Source organism: Canis aureus, chromosome 17 (assembly GCF_053574225.1).
Source record: "Canis aureus isolate CA01 chromosome 17, VMU_Caureus_v.1.0, whole genome shotgun sequence".
Lineage (NCBI taxonomy): Eukaryota > Metazoa > Chordata > Mammalia > Carnivora > Canidae > Canis > Canis aureus.
The window spans coordinates 52,905,127-52,927,029 of NC_135627.1; the positions used below are offsets into that span (position 1 = coordinate 52,905,127).

General features: G+C 37.5%; 1 protein-coding gene and 1 long non-coding RNA gene across 11 annotated transcripts in view; one reads left to right on the forward strand and one right to left on the reverse strand.

Moving 5' to 3' along the window:
* The window catches only part of DGKH (diacylglycerol kinase eta), a 180,706-nt gene extending 162,041 nt beyond the window's left edge, over positions 1 to 18,665 (forward strand). For 6 of the 9 annotated variants that reach the window (XM_077855528.1, XM_077855532.1, XM_077855530.1 and 3 more), the window contains 3 exons: positions 883 to 1,013; positions 5,779 to 17,662; positions 17,705 to 18,665. In XM_077855528.1, the coding sequence (XP_077711654.1) occupies positions 883 to 1,013; positions 5,779 to 5,868 (221 nt within the window). In that variant the 3' untranslated portion in view covers positions 5,869 to 17,662; positions 17,705 to 18,665. Of the gene's footprint in view, positions 1 to 882; positions 1,014 to 5,778; positions 17,664 to 17,704 lie in introns of those variants that run through there. The other 3 variants (XM_077855534.1, XM_077855535.1, XM_077855529.1) reach the window with 2 other exon arrangements.
* Positions 896 to 9,680, reverse strand: LOC144288001 (uncharacterized). Of its 2 annotated transcripts, none has more exons than XR_013355927.1 (4): positions 9,547 to 9,680; positions 8,280 to 8,354; positions 7,745 to 7,834; positions 896 to 5,074 (listed from the first exon to the last, which is right to left on the reverse strand). It is a non-coding gene; the product is annotated as an uncharacterized LOC144288001 (long non-coding RNA). The 2 variants fall into 2 exon arrangements; XR_013355926.1 differs by lacking the exon at positions 896 to 5,074 and adding an exon at positions 5,083 to 5,405.
* Positions 18,666 to 21,903: the final 3,238 nt, after the last annotated feature.

The following is a 21,903-nucleotide window of genomic DNA, read 5'->3' on the forward strand; positions in this document are numbered from 1 at the left end:
AAATTAATTTTAATGCTGCATTAGTGCTGAAGCACCTTCAAGTTCTGTGTATATGGCAGTAGGTGCCTTTCACAGTCAAATCATTTAATAATTCTTCCAAATGAGCTATCTCCTTTTAAAAAATGATATATGGCCTTATTTTTTGACAATTAGAGAGCAGCTATTGAAGAGCATTTTAAAACCAAATATGGCAAATAAATATACTTGAATTAAGCTAATCGCTGTCGAATAACATGCACAAAATAATGGTAATACGTGTTGAAAAATAACAATACAACTAATCTTAGCAGTATTGACAGTTTTCAGAGGACGTTAAGCGATCTAACAACACATTTAGTGCTATCATTGTCAATAATTAGAATTAAGAATAGTAAGAGAATTGCTAAAGGCAATACTTGAATTCAGCAAGACGTGGAGCAGAAGTCTGTTGTGAAAATCAGAACCCCATGTCAGATTTTCAATTTTAATTGAAAATTAAAATTGCCTATAGCTAATTAAATTCTGACTAGTTTCATATATGGCCTTAAGGAGAGTCATCAGAGTTTATTTGGATCTTGTACTATTGATCCTAATCATGAGAAAAACAGCTTTTATTTAGAATGTGTAATTTGGGCGACTTTGAGAGGAAATTGAGCTAAAGCTAAAGGCATCGGTGCACAGCCATGAATGTCTTTGCATAGTCAGATCTTTGCATTCGTTGACAGTCTGTAACCTGCATGGGGGAGAAACAAAATGGGAGTTTTGTCGAAACACGACACCTTTGCCCTTTCCCTTTGCTAGCACTGCCGCTGTACTCTGTCTTGCATCTTCTTTGGCCAACCTTTGCTTTGTACTGCATTAAGCATGTAGAAATTAAGGGGGTTTTGCTCTTAACTTTGGTAGTTCAAAAATGGGGCACAGAGGAAGTTGCTGCTTGGCTGGATCTGCTCAATTTGGGAGAGTACAAAGAAATCTTCATCCGTCATGACATCAGAGGGGCTGAACTTTTGCATCTGGAAAGGCGAGATCTGAAGGTATTTCCTTTGTGCTTCTTTTCTGCTTTTGAATATTTCCCCTGCAAAACAGAATCCTTTCTCCTGCACCTCTTTCGTTCTGTGCTTCTAGCTTGGCTTATGTCATGCAAATGTGCAGTAATCTAATATGCATTGTCCTGTGGTTGGAGTTCCTTGTATGCTTTTTAAACAAGAATGTCAGCAATATTGTCCTATCAGGTGTCATTCTCTGGTTATTGTAGCTAAAGCTTAGCATGAAGTTAATGATTTTTTTCTCTGCATCCATTCATATGGCTGTTCCTGTGCTAATATTTCCAAATAGCTCATGTTTCCATCAGTTCATTTTATTGGATCAGTGTCCAAGGTGGTAATTATTGCTGAAAATAACCCTTAAAACTCTTAATAAAAGGTCAACAACTAAAAAATGATTCAAAATACCAAAAACAAAGTCTTCCTAATATCTGGAACTAGGTAAGAGACTTATAGCAGTGGCTACTTAGAGTCCTATGATTTTGTTGTGTTTCTGACCGCCCTTTCAGTGCACACATGAACATAGACCAATAAATTCAAATATCCTTACTGTGACTTACTGTTATGATTGTATTATTCTCAAAAATAAATTTATTATCTTCTTTAGTAAATGAAGTAAAAATTATGCTTCACTTTTCCAAGAATGCAGCTTAAAGTCTGTTTGTCATTTATTTCAGAGAAAAGAAAATCATTACTTCATGGTCTCCAGCAATTCCCTTTTATTTTTTTGGGTGGAGACTCAAAGTGGCCAAAGTAGACTGTTGTATCTTAAGGTTAGGAGGAGAATTTTGTCAGGTTAGATTTTCTTACCAAACACCACCATTTTAAAATTCCAAGATTGAATTATAAACAGGTGATAAAGCTTTTAACATATGTTTCAGTGATCCCTTTCCTGTAGAACAAGTTCTGAATTGCATAGAATTATGATACAGGGAATTCCTAACAAATTCATAAACTGTCGTGCCTTTATCTGCAAACATGTTAGCAGAGACCTTTGAACGATTAATGGGTAGCATATAGGATTTTATAAAGCAGCTTTAATGCATTAAAAGTGAATGCCACATATACTTAAACATTTTTAACAATAATAATAATAAAATAATAGATTAATTACCACAGTCGAGAGTCCCAAATATGGAAAATAGCAAAATATATGAAGCTAGAGTCCATAGAGTAAAGGTTGACTGCAAAACGTGGAATAAGTGCAAAAAAAATAAACATAGGGGATCATTATATCCAACATATTTATGTAGCTTCTTATATTCTTGGCAGGCAGCAATATTTATCGAATAGCTACTGATTGATATATTATGCCAGCCTTTCCAGGAGCTTACATTTCATTTGCCATGAATAAGCATATATTTAAGGAAAAGACTGTGTATATATAATTATATATGTATATGTTATATATATGTGCATGTGACCATAACATACAAATACATCTATACACACACAGTGAGTAAAGCAGATATTTGCAGAATGGAAAAACAGAACTCATACACATACACATACAAAGTCAAATTTAGAATGATAGGACCTGGCTGGAAGAAGGAATATGAGTAAAAAGGAAATGATTAAGAATTATTTTTATGAACTCTCTTTAGCTTTTCATGGGACTTTTTGTTCTGTTGTGTTTTTATTTTTAATGCAAATTACATTCTTTCCCACAGAACACTTCTTTCAGAAATTTGTATTGTTATAGTCCTTTTTACCTCTTTTGGTTCTAAAACAGGGTAGGGGGGAATAAAAAAAGGAAAATAATTTTTTGGAAAGAGCCTACTATAGTACAAAGCCATGATGGTAGAAATTGAGCTCCCCATGCTCTCTGGTCATAGCTGTAAGAGGGAGCAGACTCTTCAGAGTAAAGCTGTTGAATGTCGGTAATGGATTACCCACTTATCCACTCCCATTGCTTCAGATATGGTCCATGAGTATGTGAGTGGTTCATGGGTTTGTAGCTCCAGCCCTGACGTCATTTATGAGCTTTAGGATTATATTGCCGACTCGACTTGATACTTGCCTATCACACAGGGGGCTCAGTCTTAACATGTCAAAAACTAAACATCTACTCTGCTGTGCTGCTCTATGACTCTACATCTTAGTGAATCACCCCTCTCTCCCTCCAGGTGCTCAAGCAGGAGAAACCCAGCGCCATTCTCAGCACCTTCCTCTTTATCGTTTCCCCCTTACTCATGCCCATTTATTTAACCTGCTGGCAAATCACTGGCCTTGCTGATCTATGCCCCATCCAGCCTGGCCATATTCCATTCACTTAAAAATACTAAACTCTTTCTCACCTTTCGGGGTGCACCCTGCTACGGTATGCTTCTCCTGCTACCCGTCACATGGCTAACTCCCACTCAGATCTTGGCTCAGGTGTTACTTTCTTATCAGCAAGACAACAAGAGATAGCAATGTGTCATTGTAAAGATGGAAAAAGAAAAATATTTCTGAGGTGCTTTAGCAGATAAATAAACTGATCCATTATTCTCCCTCCAGGAAGACAGTAGGCAAAAGTGAGGGGCACTAAAGACCATGGTAAAGACTCAATGGTTTTATTTGTATGGTTGGTTTTTTATTTTTTTCCATTTGGAAAGTTTGCATACGTGTGGCTGGAGAGATCACTAGAGAGATCACTGAATATATACAAAGCATATTTCTGCAAAATTAGGCCTATTCATCCAGAGAAAGAAAAGGCCCATAATAAAGAATATTATAAAATAAATTAAGAAAGATATAACAGATGTCATGGCACAACTTTATCATAGCCTAACTCCTAGAAGACATGAAAGTATTGAGCTCAAAGAAAATTTAGCTATAAGTTAGTGTAACTCTGTGGGAAACATTCATCTCATTACACCCAAATGGTAATTCTGAGCAGAGCCTGCCTCTCTCAAAGAAGTTTTTATTCTGGAGAATACAATGTGCATATGGCCTGAGATAAAATATTTAATATTATTATTTTTTAAAGATTTTATTTATTTATTCATGAGAAACAGAGAGGCAGAGACACAGGCAGAGGGAGAAGCAGGATCCTTGCAGGGAGCCTGATGTGGGACTTGATCCCCGGACTGAGGATCACGCCCTGAGCCAAAGGCAGACACTCAACCACTGAGCCACCCAGGTGTCCCAAAATATTTAATATTAAATGTATTTCTTAATCAGATAATTATGTTATCACAAAGCAGAAAGAGTATTTAAATATCCCACCCAAAGAATCTCAACACAACTGTAAATGCATTTATATTTCAGTTAGGTAGCAGGCACTAACCATCTACCTTTAGGATTTGGCCTTGCTTTTAAGTTTGCTATTTTAGCACACACTCAGAAAACATATAGTTTCTTAAGACTGGTTGTGAATGACCTGGCGTCTTATGAGAAAGTCTTTTTCAGGGTTGGTTACATACTGTAAAAATGTGACCCAGAAATTATCTCAAGCTTGAAATGAGCACTTGCTGTAAAAAGAGTATTTTCCAGAAAGATTCAAAATTATCCATAGATAAAAAATTGTCAGTAGCATTGCTACTATGCAATTCAAAGAGCCCAGAAAGTAAATGGAAGAGAGAGCACGTGTGTGTGCGTGTTTATAGTAGTCTGATCTATTTCGTTTAAAGCTTAAAAATAGTGCTCTTAGCCTACAAAATAGAATGGATATTTGGAATCTTTATCATCTCAGACACAAAATTTTGTGGTCCCTCATAATCCTGTTTTCTAGGCTGCTTTGGAAGCCACCTTTTTGCTAATTTTCAAATATTTCTAAGTCTTCTGCTTTTTATACAGAATGGGCTTGACTTCACATTGATTGTGCCCAGTATACTTAGAGAAACCAGAAGGTTTGGAGGCCATCACTCTTTTTTCTTTTTTTTTTTTTCTTTTTTTTTTTTTTTTAGCTTTTCAGGTAGTGAATATCACGGCTGTCTTGTATGCATCTCCTTCATTCGTGCAACAAGTATTTATTTGTCAAGTGCCTGCTGTGCACTGCACACTCTGGAATCATCCTCCATTTCCGAAAGCTAAATATTGAATTCTTGGCTCTTTAAAGGAAGACAGTTCTGTAAGAAACAAGGAAAGTTCTGAGGGAAGGGAGCCACAAGTGTTGTGAGGAGAAGCATCAACCCACAGATAGCTAAGTTTAAGCAATTTTTTATACTTCCACATTACAAAGTAGAAGAATATTTAAACAATCCATTCAAATCAAAGGCTCTAAAGGTGACTGTAAATACGTTTACATTCCAAATTTAGGCTGGTGGCCCCTGATATCTTTCTTTAGGATTAGGCTTTACTTTCCAGTCCCCTGTTCTAGGAAGGAAGTGTATGGCTGCTAAGACTGCTTGTGGCTGCCCAGATGTCACATGTCACTTTAATCAGAGATACCAAAAGGACCTGTGTTTTAAAAAAGAGGAAGAAAAAGGAGAAACTAATTTTGACTCTTGAATTACTGCCATTGTGTATAATTTCTGAGAACGTTACATTTGAGAGTTTGTGTAGGATGTGATTTCTTTTTTCTACTGGTTGGTAATTTTTCAATATCAGGTTCGTTTTGCTTTATAAACTTCATAAACTGATTTCATAGCTTTTACTTCCTAAATCATTGAGTATAAACTAAAGTAAATGAATTAAATGCTAATTATACTATACGCTAGTAAAATATTTAATCCCCAGTTTTCTCTTGTCAATAAACTTGTTTTCCTTCTCTTTTTATTTATTTATTTATTTATTTATTTATTTATTTATTTTTTTTTTTTTTTTTTTTTAGGACCTGGGGATAACGAAAGTGGGTCATATGAAGCGAATTCTCCAGGGAATTAAAGAGTTTGGAAGGAGCACTCCCCAGTCTGAGGTGTAATCATATTGGTGCTATTCCTTGGAAGGGAAGTAATTGCTACGTAATACAAAGCTCTTAGAAGCAATTGTCTGTTTCTACTTTTCTGCCTAGAAAAGCAAGCACCATGGAAGCACCTCTATGGCTTGATATGTTGCTGTGGGTAAAAATTTTGATTTGAGGTATTAGAAAATATTTTTGTGCCAAAAAATACATTCCACAAAGCCATTTTCTTATTGTGCAAACTTGACATGTTCAAATATGCTCATATTAGTAAGAAGGTTGGAAGAATTTGAGACAATTGCATTGTCTAAAAGGTGGAAATGTTTACTTTCCTCAAACCTGGTCAGATGGAATGTTCTTACTATGTGACTGCATAACAATATGTGGCTAAAACTTCTTAGGTTTCATTATTGGAGGCATTGGCTTCTTCCTTAAAATCATTGGTTAGGAGACTAAGGATATAAATTATGTTGTGTTTTGAATGTTAGATTGGGTATGACCTCAGATTCCTAGCATTCAGTGGTGGTAGAATATGGTTGAAACCCTTCAAATGTTATGAATGAATGCAAATCTTAATGCACGACATTCCTGCCTGAATTGTTTTTCTTTTTCTTGCATGTCACATGTAATATCGTAAAACTTAGCTTTAATGTCAGTTTTAATGTAATTTAATTTATTACTACCGAAGAACCTTTTGTTGGTTCAAGGCACTTTTCTGTTCTTTGATGTGGGATTTTGGATAAATATTCTGTATCTAAGATTTTGTGAACATGTGTCTGTGCCATAATCAACAAATGATATACATTTTATGCAAGCCAATTTGATGTCACTCTATTATCAACAGTAGATATGCACATTAAGAAAATCTCTGGATATTTTCATAAAATTACATGTTCTGTTGCTGAACAAAACTTATTATAGCTTCCCAAACCAAAATTCCCACATTTTGTTATTTTTTGTTTTAATTTAGTATTTATTTAATACTCTTTGCCTTTATAAATGTAGTAGGCTGTTGACATCCAGGAGTTTCCCCAAGGTCTCAAGTGGGATTTGTATACTGATCCGTCACGCAGACTTACCCACTGACTAGAGTGACTACTGACACAACTTCTTAACAAGAGATTTAAATTTTTAAATTTTTTCTTAAGGGCTTTATATTATTAATTATTATTATCTCACTTAATTCTTATATCAGGTAGATATTATTTTCCTTTTTCTAACCCACTAGACTTCAGTGTAGCTTATTAGGAGTCAACATTGCAAATTATCAAATCTTTGAAAGCCAAAAGCATAAGTGTCAAAAAGTCACAAAAATATCCTTAAACTATCTTTCTTTAGACGTTATATACCAAAAATTAATTATAATATTTAAAAATCTTCTATATAAGAGAAGTAAACAGGGTATTGACCCAGTGGTGACAATTTTCATGAAGTAGCCTTCTAAGTAGGTGCTCAATAAATATACATACACACATATATACATCTACACATATATGTTTCTATACACATATACATTTATATGTAAATTCAACTTACATATGCATAATCTTGAAATATACTCTCATTGATATTTTCTAGACAATTATTTGCCAAATGCCTAATGAGAGAAATTAATGGGAAAGTATTTAAAATGAACACTGTCAGACATATAATTTAATGATAGCCAAGAATTTTAAATATGTGACACTTTATTCTTATTTATAAATCGGGTATTTAACTACTAGTGAAATCACAAAATTTGGATATCTTAAAAATAAATGAGCCTGATGGGCTCCTGACCAAATGTGTCTGACTATATATTTTACCTAAGTTGTGAGTAAATATTAATTTTCCAAAGGGAATTATATCAAGTAGTGTGAAAGAATCAAAAGCTGCTCAATATTGTCATGTTACCCACTCTTATGAAATCCAAGGGCTTCTCTTCCAGTCCTTTATAGTGCTCATCTCCCCATCCCTTGCAAGGTGTCCTGCTTTTCCAGGCATTTCCCTGTGAAATTAAAATAGAGATGCCAGAGTCTCTGAACTCAGCTGTGAGATCACAGATCCCTGTCCAGTTCCACCAAAAAAAGAAAGGTAGAGGCAAAGAGGCAAGGAACCCTAGAGAAGAATGAATTGATATAAACATCTTTATTGATTTTCTCTCACCCAAAATACCTGTTTGCCAATAGAAAAGATTTAAGCTATATTACGTGTTCAAATTCTAGAGTAAGATATAAGTGATTAAATTTTTTTGTTTGATGGTGATCTTCTTACTCTTAGGTGATAACTCTTATCTATGCTGTAAAACCTCAATTATGGGCTCCTTAGTTAACTAGGATTTTCTTGCAGATGGCTTTTGGATGAGGGAAATCCCTTAAAATGACACTTTTGGTATCTTTTTTGTATATGCTTTATCTGTGCATGGCACAGGACCCAGATGACTTTTTACTCACATCCGTTTGCCAAGATGGTGTCCTCAGAGCCCCTTACAGCATCACAGAGGAGCCAGCTTCTTACAGTAGATGGGGCTACAAATAAAAAGTAGGAAGAACTGCTTTCTGGAATCTGGTCACAGCTCAGGGGAATGCAGGTGGGGCCTCTGTACCTTGGTCCATTTATCAGCTGAGGTGAGAAGCTTAAACCTGCTCCCAATTGCCAGCTGTAATCGCCACCTATCCTCCCTGCCAGGCCCTCCCATGCCTGGATAATATGGGAGGGGTGAAGGGAAATCACAGCCCAGCCAGCACCCGTTCCCTGCCAGTTTCATTTTCCTGAAGAACTTGCTTTTATATGTACTTTTTTTTTTTTTTTATTTTTAAGCAATCTCCATACCCAGAGTGGGGCTTGAACTAACAACCCCAAGACCAAGAGTCCCATGCTCTACTGACTGAGCCAGCCAGGCCCCCCAGAACTTGCTTTTCAAGAAGGGAGGCGACAGACCTAAGTAAAATTTTAAAGTACTCCATTTTCCCCTTCGTGTTAATTCCACCTCTCTGAGTTCCCTTCCCACCTCCCGGCTTCCTATCTCCCACATGCCCATTACTGTCACCATTGCTCAATTCCTCACTGCCATGTACCCTCTCTACATCAACTCTCCCACTACAGAATGACTCCTTTCACCTCTCCCCACTTAAGTGTCCATTGTGGGTCATCTAAGCAAAGTGTCAGGAGGAAAACAATTTAAAGAAACTAATTTTACAGTTTGTGTTTTATAAGAGGAAACTTGCTCATCTAAATGAATTGATGAGTTCGATGATTTGGAGACCATGATATGGATCTATCTGGCTAAGAAGAGATGACCTGTGAACATCTAGACCTGTGCTGTCCAATGTTGTAGGCACTAGCCACATGTGGCTGTTTAGATTTCCATTGAATTAATTATAAAGTTAGTTTCCCAAGTGCACTAGCCACATTTCAAGTGTTCAGTAAATATAGTAGAAACTACAGATGTTGAACATTTCCATCATGGCAAAAATTCTACCGGACAGCATTGGTCTAGATCGTCATGAATCAAATGTGGTCCATGGACCAACAGCATCCATGCCACCTGAGAGTTTATAGAAATGCAGACTCTCAGGTCCCCTCCAGACCTACCAAATCTCAATCTTCCTCTTAAACAAGATTTGTCAGTGGTTAACACTGGCCTAGCCATATTTTTATCCCTCCCAGACATTGAGGATCTGAGTTCTCAAAAAAAAAAAAACCCTCAGAGTAGCTTACCCAATCCACTACTTCCTTGAACCAGAAATGAGCTTTAACCCCATCCATCACTCTCACAATTTCTTCTCAATGCTTATCCCTAATTCTAGTTCTGGATATGCCCTGCCTACCCAGGGGTTATATTTTGGTAGCGAAGATAAAGCAAGATTGGCTGACGAATGCAGCTGGCCTCTCCCAGCTCCCACGTCATGTCCAAGTCACTTAACAATCCACCTTTGCTGAGTTTCTTGCTCATGTGGCATTCTTATTTGTTCACAACTTAAGTCACAGGGAACATTTCAGAAGAATATGTACTGAGATAAGTAAAGGCTGGGCCAGTCTCCTACAACTTGTACTTTTCACATTCTCTTATCACTAGATTATCTTGTTGACATAGTTCATGCTTGAGGATACAAACAGTGCAAGCACATGAAATGAATCACTAGGCATGGAAAAAAAAAACCCAAAATGACTCCAAGTAAACCGAATGTGTCGTTAAAGCCCTCAAAGAAGGCATGTTTTGCTGGACTTTGTTTTTCTTGTTATGCTAACTTATCTTGATTTTTCAGATAATTAATAATTTCTTAAAGTAGTTCCTGAGATATATCATATTTTTGATCCTTAAAATACAAATTATTTAATTCTATATTAAGATCTTTCCCAATGATTTATTGCCAATAATCCTTCACTTAATAATTTTTACATATTATTATCATTAACTGAAACATTACTGCCTAGAGATTCTTTAGCTAATTTTAAGAAATAAAGAGGGCACTGCTTTAGTCCTAATAGAAGTTACTTTTAACAGGATTCGAGAAAGAAAATATTCATGCAGAGCTATGGCTTAGAAAATTACAGTGGAAACCTCTATAAACATCATTTTTAAAGTAAATTATCTATTCTCTCAGACTAGGATGACAACACAATGGACTTTCGTGTCATATAGATGCAAATTCTTCGAGGGTATAGTTTTTCACTAAGCTCCATAAATGATACATCTCTCAGCTTTGATGTTTAAGATCTCTCCTGCCCTCTCCCCTCAGAATGAACTCATCCTGCATTTTTCAGATGCAAGTTGGGTAGAACACTGGGTTCAGAGTTTGATAATAATACAAGTGGCAGTTTTAAAACATCCGGGTTTTAAAAATCAGTTGGAAAGAGTGAACAGTGAAGGTTCTTCAAATACTATCTGTCAATGGAATAACCTCCCCAGGCAGTTCCCATGGTGCTTGGCAGCCTTGCCTCTTCCTCTTTGGCCTCCCCTCACAGAGTGCCGTGGGTGCCTGGGATTTGTTTATCTCTGCTATGGCATCTTTCCGGTGACTTTTGTATAGCAATCTGTGTGTCAGATGGTAAGACGATGCCTTTGCAGTAGCAGGCCTTCCTAAAGAAACAACCAAAATTTTAAAAAGGCAATGATTATTGGTTTTTATAATACCCAAAGCATTCTTTACCTTTATTATTGCTTCTTTTTATTATTGTCTCCAAATTTCGTTTAGAGACATTTCTGTTAGCAGAAAAAACTATAAAAGTTTATCCTTACAGAGAACAGAGAGGTAAAAGACAGCTGGACTGTACCTATTTGTATACTTTTTCCGTTACTTTCGGGAATATAAGTTTAATGGTAACTGAAACTGCACTAAACTCAGTGTTGAAGATAAAAACCCATATTACTACTGTAGACGAACAGATCGATCCCCTCATGTAACTAAGATAGTCTATTTACATATATTTATATATCTTCTCTCTTCATTTTTGATGCACATCCAAGTTTAAGTTGGAAAAACAGAAACCAAGCCACTACTTAAAAGCTATAAAAGCTCCACATAAAATATTTCGTTTTAGCTACAAGTTATTCATTGCATAGGAATTTATAAATAGTCTGGGTATTTCATAGGAGCTGCATTTCAAGAGTAAATTAACTGTATCTAAAAGAACATAGGGATACTTCTTAAATGCATTAAGATAAGTTCCATATTCAGTTGATGATGCTATTGAAGTAGGATAATGCAATTAGATAAACAAGCTAAAGAGAAAAAAGAATATATTTTGTGGTCCTTACTGTTTGCACTATTGTTTACCACAGCTTAGCCATATCTATTTGTATATTCTAAGTATTTAGCTGATATGTAGCTAATGATTTCTTACAGTTCTGGTAACTGGTAATTAGTGCTGTGAAAGATTTTGGTATTGTAACCTTCCCAGTTTTGTGAGTTATATATTGTATATTGAAGATGACTAATAAATTGGAGTAATATATTTATCTAGAGCTGGGAAAATATGATAATTATTTTCAAATCTTCAAGTAAGTTGTATGGAATTTGTTTCTTCCTCTCAAGTGAGATAAAAGTCTCACTTTTATGTTAAAATGTCTATTTATACAACAAGTTTCTCCTTTTACTGGTTTTATTAATTTTCATATTAAAATTTTTCTTATCTTTTGATACCAAAATAATGATCATGCTGGTAATTCAAACTGCCAAGATGTATTTTAGTTTGCAGGAATTTTGGCAGACAAAATATTTAATAACAAACCAGCTTTGTATATTTTGTGGCTTTGGGGGCAAGAATTTTACCTTTGAATCTCTATGTGAGGCAGTGCTGATATCAACAAAGTCAATGATAAGACAGTATTATTTGTGATCATCAGTAGAAGGTTTTCTCAAGTTGTATAAATCAGTGCATTTATTTATTATGTTGTGAAATTTAATCTTTATACAAAACGCATATTCTAGCTTTGTTACTGCTGTTGCTTAGAGCGTAATAGGTCTGTTAATGATTTACTTATGTACTTGAAGTACTCATTTCTGTCAAACAGATGCCCGTTTTTTTTTCTCGTTAAAAAATGGTATTTTTTTTTACCATTATTGGTAAACAGTAATAGAAATTTGTTAAAAAATAACTTGCCTATTTAAAATAAATATGGAAAAAGGCATAAAGCCAAAATTAAATCATAAATATTAAGAATTTAATGTAACCAAGGGATTCACTGTGCTGTCTTTTCTCAATATGTATTTTATCTTCAAGTTAGGACTTCTTTTCTGTGATAAACTTTCTGCTTTTCTTATAAAAGAGATCTCAGCGATTGTATGTCAGTATAACACTCAGCTGAACATTGACATTCTTGAACCCAAAAAATGTCACATACTTCTGGGGGGCCAGCTTTGGATTCAAGGGTGTGTATTTTTAATACAAGTTTGCATTTGACTGGCCTGCTTTACAAATAGTAACCTTGATGGATAGTGCTCTATTTGTTTCTGTCAATTAAGTCAGTGGGATTTTAATTGAGTTTTGAGTTACCTTTGTTTAAAAAAGTATTCTTTGTTCAACTCTTTAAAAAACTAGAAATTTAAAACATAATGGCATAACCTAGAGAACAAAATTAGGTGTTTTTGAGGAAGAAAAAAAAAATGTTCTGACTTAATGTGAGCCAATGTTATATGCCGAAGAAACCGATTTAACAAGTCCAACATTCAACCATTTTATTGTTTTGCAGTGTGAGCCGTAGGTGAATTGTGAACTGTTTAAGAAGTATAGTAGGAGAGTGAGAATTAATTTACTAAAATTTTAAAGAGAGTTTTGTATTAATTTCACTGTTGCACAAGCAATTATGGAAGGCAAGAAAAATATATGAGAAATATATTGAAATATATGGAAACAGTAGAAAGAAAAAGGAGCTTGAGCTGGTAATTAGGCGAAGATTTGGAGATGAATAGTTAGAACATAGTTAACTTTCACCTTATAGAAACACAAAACATGTGTGAGATGTTCAATACCACAAAAAAACAAAAAAGTCACACTGGTGATGTCTGAGACTGGATCTGTTTGGTATCAGTATAGCCAGTGAATTCAGGGAGCTCATTCTACTGTTGCAATTTCGAAGTCAGGTAAGCAGGTAGTTGGGATGACCTCATTTGTGTTTTTTACATGAGCAGATGTCTGTGTTTTGTCAACTTAGTGATTGACTGAGGGAGAATGAGACACGAGGACTTAGCCAGTTCCTACAGAAGAATCCTCATAGGGTCACCTGCGTGGCTCAGTGGTTGAGCGTCTGCCTTTGGCTCAGGTCATGATCCCAGGGTCCTGGAGTCAAGTTCTGCATTGAGTTCCCCGCCGGGAGCCTGCTCCTTCCTCTGCCTCTGTCTCTGCCTCTCTCTGTGTGTCTCTCATGAATAAATAACACATTAAAAAAAAAATCCTTGTAAAGGTGGATCAGCCTGTACCATGCCGACTAAAGAGATTTTCATGAACTTGCTAAGATTTGTTAGCAGTGATAGATTTTCCTTTCATTTGCAACAATGAAAGATTGTCAAAATTTACAATATTGTAAATAGCTGAATTACATGATTCTGGAGTTGGAAATGTGGTTCAGATTTATTTGGTTCTATAACTGACTCTGGCACTGGCTCACTGTGGCTTTTCTACAGACTGTGGATGTTTTGGTGTTTCTGTTTTCCCATTTGGAAGTGGCACCCAGTATTACCAATTATAAGTACTTGGTAATTTTTCTTTTACAGCAGAAATTATGTAAGTGTGAATCATACTGAGATTGACCAATTCTTTCCCATTGCCATTTGATATACAGAGAAAGACTTCCAGAACTATAGCATGAAAATTAAAAGTCCAAATCAATAGCCCTGATGTTCAGTTTGACATGAGAGTGAAGCTGCAGGACTACTATCTGTACCAGAGTAGGTTATGGTTATTTTCACCTGTGTATTACAGGTCCATATTTTCATTTACTTTCACTTCAGAATCTTTAGAAATTTAATAATTTTATTTTTTTCTACACTCCCCCTAAACAGTCACGTCCTAGTAGTATATAGATAGATACTTTAAAAAAAATTAATATCTTCATGTCTTTTCTTAAATTAACTCCCCAGAGACACCTGGGTGGTTCAGTCAGTTAAGTGTCTGCCTTTGGCTCAGGTCAGGATCTTAGGGTCCTGGGATCGAGTATCATGTGCATCAAGCTCTCTATTACATGGGGAATCAGCTTCTCTCTCTCTGTGTGCTCTCTCTTTCTCTCTCAAATAAATAAATAAAATCTAAAAAAAGGATTAACTCCCCAAAGAGGAAACTGTCTCTTTAAATCAGTGGTTAGAAAAATAAAATTTTTGTTGGGGACTTTTCCTATCTTGTTTTATCCTGTGATGCCACTTACTTGGAAGCTGGAGCACTAGCTACATTCTCTGGCTGTGGGGTGGTGCTCCGTCATGCGAAGTACCTTAGAAACTTCCGGTAAAGAAACGAAACTAGAGATTGTTACCATTGTTACCATAATGGAAATCTGAGTTCAGTTGTTGTTAAAATCATTAAATGAAAGTGAGGGTAAATTAATATCGACTTCTATCTTCACCAGACATTTGAATTCAGTTACTAACTGATACTTAAAATTTTGTTCCTAAATCTGGTATTTATTGTAGCATAATATGATAACTTGAAGCTCCTGTTATTTCCCCTCCTCCTAAAAATGTTGAAATTATAAGAGGGTGAAAGCTACAGGAGAGAGGGAAAAGGTAGAATCAGAATTCTGCGTGGGATTTTAATCTGTGTAGTGATACAACCTAGTTGTCAAGAAGACGGGTCTTTAGATGGTGATTCCAGAATGATTTGGTACAGTGACAGGAGGGAATTATTTTTCTGGGTATTTGCCTCTCACGATACCTGGTATACAGATGACCCTAGGATAATTAACGGTAATTATAAATCTTTTTAGAACCTACCCTGTTTGCACATCTCCGTTGTGCAGCAGCTTTTTAATATATGTAATGATGAGGATGGAAGAGTTGCAAACTGGAGCAGTTCTTTTGTTTCCTCTCCTCCTTTTACTTGAAAAGCTTTTGAGAGATGACACCGTTTTCATAGCAACATGACGTGATTTTGTGTTTCTGCCAAGAAACTCACAAACTAAAATATGGAACAAAACCATTGCTTCACCCCAACCTTGGTTTTGGATTGTATAAGCAAAAGCCTTTCAAACATCAAAGCTTTCTCAGTGTTTATTCGGTGGCGTATTTCAGTTTTTGTCCACCTCAAAAGTTGAATTGGCATTTTCTGTTCTATTCCTGGTTGCAGTAAAGCAATAGTTCCATCGCATTAGTCAGCCTTCTATCAGTACAAACCTTCGTGATTCTTCTCTCCTGTGCTCTTACCATTGTTTTCCAGCAACCAGTTTTCCTACATCCATTCTCTCTTACCTCTATATGACCATCTTGTATATGGTCAACGGAGTGATCTTTCTAAAATGCACATTTGCTTTGTCATTCCTTTGCGAAAAGTTCTTACGTAGGTTCTCCTTTTTGTAGAGCAACCTAACTTCTTGGTGTGACAGATAAAGGGCTCTGTGGCTTTGCCTCGGCCTACCCTTTGTAGCATCCTCAGCTGGCTGTTCCCTCTAGAGACCTTTTGTAATTCAGGAATTTGGAGCTACTTGCAGTTCACTGCCTTGGCATAACCACTTGCTAGAGATCGATGCTTTTCAAGACTCAGTTCAGATTTTAACTTTCTGTGAAGCTCTACCTGGCTTTCCCAGCCAGAGTTAAGTATTTCATCCATGCTCCAAAGCATCTTTAAACTTTCTCTGTTAAAATAACATCACATTTCATTATAGCTCCCCCCCCCACCCCTGGAATTTCTCTGTCTTTGTAGTCTGTGTGGAGCTAGCACAAATTAGGGGTTGAATAATTGTTTTTGAAGGAGCGAAGGTTATATAGAACCCAAACTTCTCTCTATTCTTATACTTTGACAAATGAAAGCTTAGACTTCCCTGAGTCACGTGAGGGATGCCAGTACTCATGAGCAGGTGAGCACACATGCATGCTGGGCAAGCCAACAGAAGATAAACATGAAGGGAGAGGGATTATTTTGAAAAAGGGTAATCATTTGTTAGCTTTAAATCAGAAAGATTTACCAAATCTGAATTCTTGTTTCTAAAAACGAGGCTTACAGAATTTTCCCATAACTGTCAATTTCTTGCTTGTAATTCCTAAATATGCCCTAAAGATGACCTTTCTCCTTTGCAGACACAGTCAGTGTACAATCTATATGAACACATATATTGCTCATCTATGCAAAATTATAAGATTTAAGAAAGAATCAAAACCAATAGTGAAGGGGAAATTTTCTCAAAAGGATTAGTCTGCCAGAGATATAGGCTGAATTTGTGTGATTTCAGGTCATTTATAGCTGTCTGTTGCTATTATCACCCCTTCTAGAACACAGAGACTAACATCTGTTACCTAATGGCTTGTTTTTCTTTTATGATCCTATAAAACCTTTCTACCATGTTCCCAAATCATGATAAAGGTCAACACAAAAAGTTCCTTATAGTTAACAATTTCTAAAATTAAATAGTAATTAAAAATTAAAAATGCATGTCTTTCAATTAAATGCTTTCTTCCTTTACTCACTCGAGAGACATTTTTTGTACCTGCTGTATACTTGGCCCTCGATTAGACGCTGGGAATACAATAAAATAGTTTGTCTTCACAATTATTTTCTCCAGCCTAAGAATATGGGAGGACAGGTTTTTCACTGAATATTTCTCAGGCGATTTCAGAGTAGTCTTGTTCCACCCCCCAAAAAAATAACCAAATTCTATGTCATAAAGAATTAATCCCATTTTTATGTCCAGTTTTTGTACAGCCACAAATAACGTTTGGCCATCACTTGTCAAATACGTTTTCCATCAGTCCTATAGAGCCCCAGTTCTACAACTGTAGATGCCATGTGATCCAAGAGACTAATAGATTTGTCAAACAAGGGTTAAATTTCAAGTCCTTTTGAGGAAGGCGTATATCCCTATTCATGGCACATACATCAAAATATATGAGGTATGCATTGTAAACCCACAGCAGAGGGGAAAAATTATGAAGTCGTGCTTTCTGGTATACTTCAAAGACTCCATTTGAAGTAATAGGTCAATATTTCCACCTCAGTTATTTTTAATGGGGAGTAGGGAGTAATAATATTTAACAGGTAGCATTATATCTGAGCATATAACAAATATACTGCTAGTATTTGTGTGCCACAATGCACTGGTGTAGAGGAAAGAAAACAAAACATTTGAGTTATAAACAATTAAATTCTCTGAATATTTATTGATGGTTAGGCAATAGGGTTCCTTTATAGGAAGGTGTACGTACGTGTACACAAAAGTGTACAAAAAAGACAAAAGACAAAAAAGTCTTTACTGTAAGTAAGTATGGAAAAAACCTTACTTGTATGTATATTTACATTTTGGTAGGCATATTTCGGAGTCATTCTTTCCCAGCAGTATAAAGTCATCAACCATTTCTTTGTTCTCTAGCAGAAGGAAATTCTTAGTTTGATGCAACTTCACTCTCTGTTCCGTAAAAGGGCCACAAAAGAAGGAGGCTCAGAAGACTCGGCCCTTATTATTTTACCTTTCAGTGAAGATAATCAGTAATTATTTGTCTCCTGTTTACCATCGTGTTGAAAACCTAACAACATAGTCCCTGTCGTCCCTTACATTGCAAAAGATAGTTTTAATCTAGCCTTTGCCATATTATTTATAATTGAGGATTTACTACATTTTGGTAGTCTGTTTTGAAATTTTTACTTGTATCTGAAAGATGCAGATCATGTCTATTTATTACACAATGGGCTCTGTTTGCTGCAGAAAAGAGTGGAACTTTTAACTGCTTAGCACACTTGCCAGTGAAATACACCCGACAGAGCAGAGGTTATAACTTTGGCTCTGGTTCGAACCTTTTAATAATGGTAAGAAAATGTGTTTTGTTTGTTTACATGCTGTTTACAATGGCATAATTTTTTAAATATATACGATTGAGATATTTATTGCATACTATTTTAAAGATGTTTTATGTGTTTTCACCTTTGGAATATATTGTTACAGTTACTTATACAGATAATTTGGGTGGCTTTGTTAATGTAGCTAGTAATTTTTATGACTACTAAGTGACCAGTTTTCCGTGCCTTTTATTGTGGGATGCATGATTATGTATTTATTGTACGGAAGTCACTGATGTGTGTATTTTTGTACTTTGCTGAGAGTAACGGTTGATCTCGATGTACACGATGATGAGAGATGCCTTTCCCAAAGGCCACTGCCTTGAGATCGTCCTTCTCAAATAAAAAGAATGCATTTGGAAAAATGTGTGCAGCCTACTTTCTTTGTGGTGGGAAATCTTTGTTTTGTTTTGTTTTGTTTTTTAATTGAACTTTCTATTTTGAGATCAGCGTAGATTCACGTACAGTTGTACGAAATAATACAGAAGGAGATCATGGGCACCTTTTACCCCTTTCCTCCCCACGGTGGCATTCAGCAAACATGAAGTACAATATCACAGCCAAGATGTTGACCTTGACACGGCGCAGATGCTGGACAGTTCTCTCCCCTAAAGCCACACAAGGATCCATCAGATTGCCCTTTACAGCCATGCCTACTTCCTCCCAGCCTTCATCCTCTCCTTAACCCCAGCAACCCCTCATCTACCTCCACTTATATAATTTTGTCATTTCATTTCATAGTAGTGGAATCATGCAGTATAGGACTGTTTTTTCACTCAGCCTAATTCCCTGGAGAGTCATCCAAAGACTTGCATGTAACAGTAGTTCATTTCTCTCGTTGTTGAGTAATATCCGTGCGATGTGGGAATTCTTAATGGCAAAACATAATTTAATGTACCCTTAGGGTTGTTATACTATATGTTGGCAAATCAAATTCCAATAAAAAATATACATATAAAAGAATAAAAATAAATAAAAAATAAAATAAATACATACTCATAAAAACTAAATTAATTAATTAATTAATTAATTAATTTTAAAAATTTACTCTTAGGGCAAATGAGTCCTTGAAGGTCACCCATAAGCACTTGTTAACCAAATGCATGATGGGTGTTGTCTCCAGTGGTAATGATCTCTGAATAGCCCTTTGAGATTTCGGGCTAGTGAGGAAGAAGGTTTATGATAACAAAGTGATGTGCACGGATAAAAAATAAAAATACACCACCAAGGATGTGGGGAGCACGGAGGAAGGAAACGTGTAGTGGGGGCCTCGGGGCACCTTCTTGAAAAGGTGGCATTGAGTTGGGTTTTAACTATAGCAAGGGACAGAAGATGAAACTGGAGGAGGAAGGGAGGGGGGTGATGCTGCTGGATTTGTGCCCTGGACAGATGAGCGACCTCTGTGGGTGGGACCGGCTTGCCGAGGGCTGAGGATGGAGATGAGTGAGAGGTTGGAGCAAAGGGCTGGGCAAGATGTGGTGAGGAATTCTTTAGGGCAGCTTTAGTGGACCTGGAGAGGAGGGAACAGATCTGGGCACCTGGGTAACTCGGGTTGACCATCTACCTTCAGCTCAGGTCATGATCCCAGGGTCCTGGGATCCAGTCCTGCATTGGGCCCCCCATGGGGAGCCTCCTTCTCCCTCTGCCTGTGGCTCTGTGTTTCTCATGAATAAATAAAAATCTTTCTAAAAGAAAAAAATAAAAAAGGGAAGGAACATACCAGAAATACAAATGCGTCAGTGGCCTGCCCTGGGAGCCTGGCTGTGGATGAAGGAGGAGGAGGGAAGGAACCCAGGTTTCAACTAACGGGACAGGAAAGCACCAAGGCCAGATTCAGACTCGGACATTATGGGTTTGAGACGCCTGGAGGTTGGCTATCACGACGCATGACAATGTTAGAGAGGGGTGTGGGAGGCAAACCCGGAGCCCTCGTCAGGTAGGTGGAAGCTGTTGGAGAAGATGATGCCCTGCAAGATCCTCAGGAACTCAGAGGCCTCCCCCTCCGGTGTGGGACTCAGGCCTCCGAGGAGGGAGCTCTGTCCTTCAGATGGTGCCTCTCGAAGATGGGTTTGGTGGAACTGGCCCTGGGAAGGCCAGGAGAGGAAGCTGGAGAATGTGGCCAGCCGCCTCCACCAGGCAGACGGCTGGTGTCCAGGCCACAGCAGCAGCAACAGTGAGTCAAACAAGAAGAGAGGGTCCTTCTTCCTGCCTTCAGTTGCCCTCCTGCAACCTCCATTGGGAGAATGGGTAGGAAACTAGCTGACAAATGTGCCATCTGTATTGTGGGCCCCAAACCCAGCATCACAGGGCATGGCATCAAAGGTACATTCGGAGCTGGGAGGTGACAGCCCAGAGTGGCCACTAGAGCTTATTAGAGACTCTTCTTCAGGAACAACAGGTGTTGTTGGGACAACAACACTCTTGGGACACCTGGGTGGCTCAGTCGGTCAAGCAGCTGCCTTCAGCTCAGGTTGTAGTTCTGGGGTCCTGGGATCAAGCCCCACCTCGGGCTCCCTGCTCAGCAAGGGGGCCTACTTCTCCCCTTCCCCCTGCTCATGCTCTCTCTCTTGCTCATTCTCTCTCAAATGAATAAATAAAACCTTAAAAAAAAAAAAAAACTCTTACCACATTTGGTGGGGCAAGAAGCTGGAGGATTCTTAGTATGAAAAAGGGAAAATTCAGTGGTGGGGAGCGGGGTAGATGTAGGCGGATGTGAGGTGGGATGTAAGAACTGTCTTCAAATCTTTGAAGGCCCGGCGGGAGAGATGGGATTTGCCTTCATCCTAAATGAGAGAAGCAAGTGAGATTGAGGAAAACCTGCCACGTCTAGAGGGGCACTGGACTGTCTCACAGAACGTGTGCCCTTTTGAGGGAAGCGTTCAAACATCAAGCTCCAGGAGTGTGGACTCCACTTAGGGAGAAAATGTTTTCCCTAGTGTGAGGCCGTGCATGGAACAGCCCTTGGCACGTGGTGTGCGCACAACAGCTACTGGTTGACTAAGTCAGAAGTAATTCAAACAGCAGCTCAGAAGACTGGGACACTGTGGGGGCCCCTTCAGTCCTGCAAGTGACTCTACAGAAAGGGAAATATCAATCCTGCAAATGATTATGCAGAAAGGGGTCCTGGCCAAATTAGGAAACAAAGGAACCAGAGGCTAAACTCCATAAAAGCGTGTCATCTAGCACCCCTTTCAAAGCAGCCCAAATTTGTATGCATCTCCATGGTGACCCCGAGGCATAGCTAGATCCTAAGAACTGGCTTTCTGAATCATCAGACTAAATTGCTTTCACTTTAAAATGCAAATTATGGATCCCCGGGTGGCTCAGCGGGTTGGCACCTGCCTTTGGCCCAGGGCGTGATCCTGGAGACCTAGGATCAAGTCCCACATTGGGATCCCTGCAGGGAGCCTGCTTCTCCCTCTGCCTGTGTCTCTGCCTCTCTCTCTCTCTCTCTCTCCATGTCTCTCATGAATAAATAAATAAAATCTTAAAAAGAATAAAATGCAAATTATATTTTACTATATACTCATTCTCTCTTTTTTAACAATTTGCCTTATGTATTTATTTATTTGACAGAGAGGGCACAAGCCAGGGTAGTAGCAA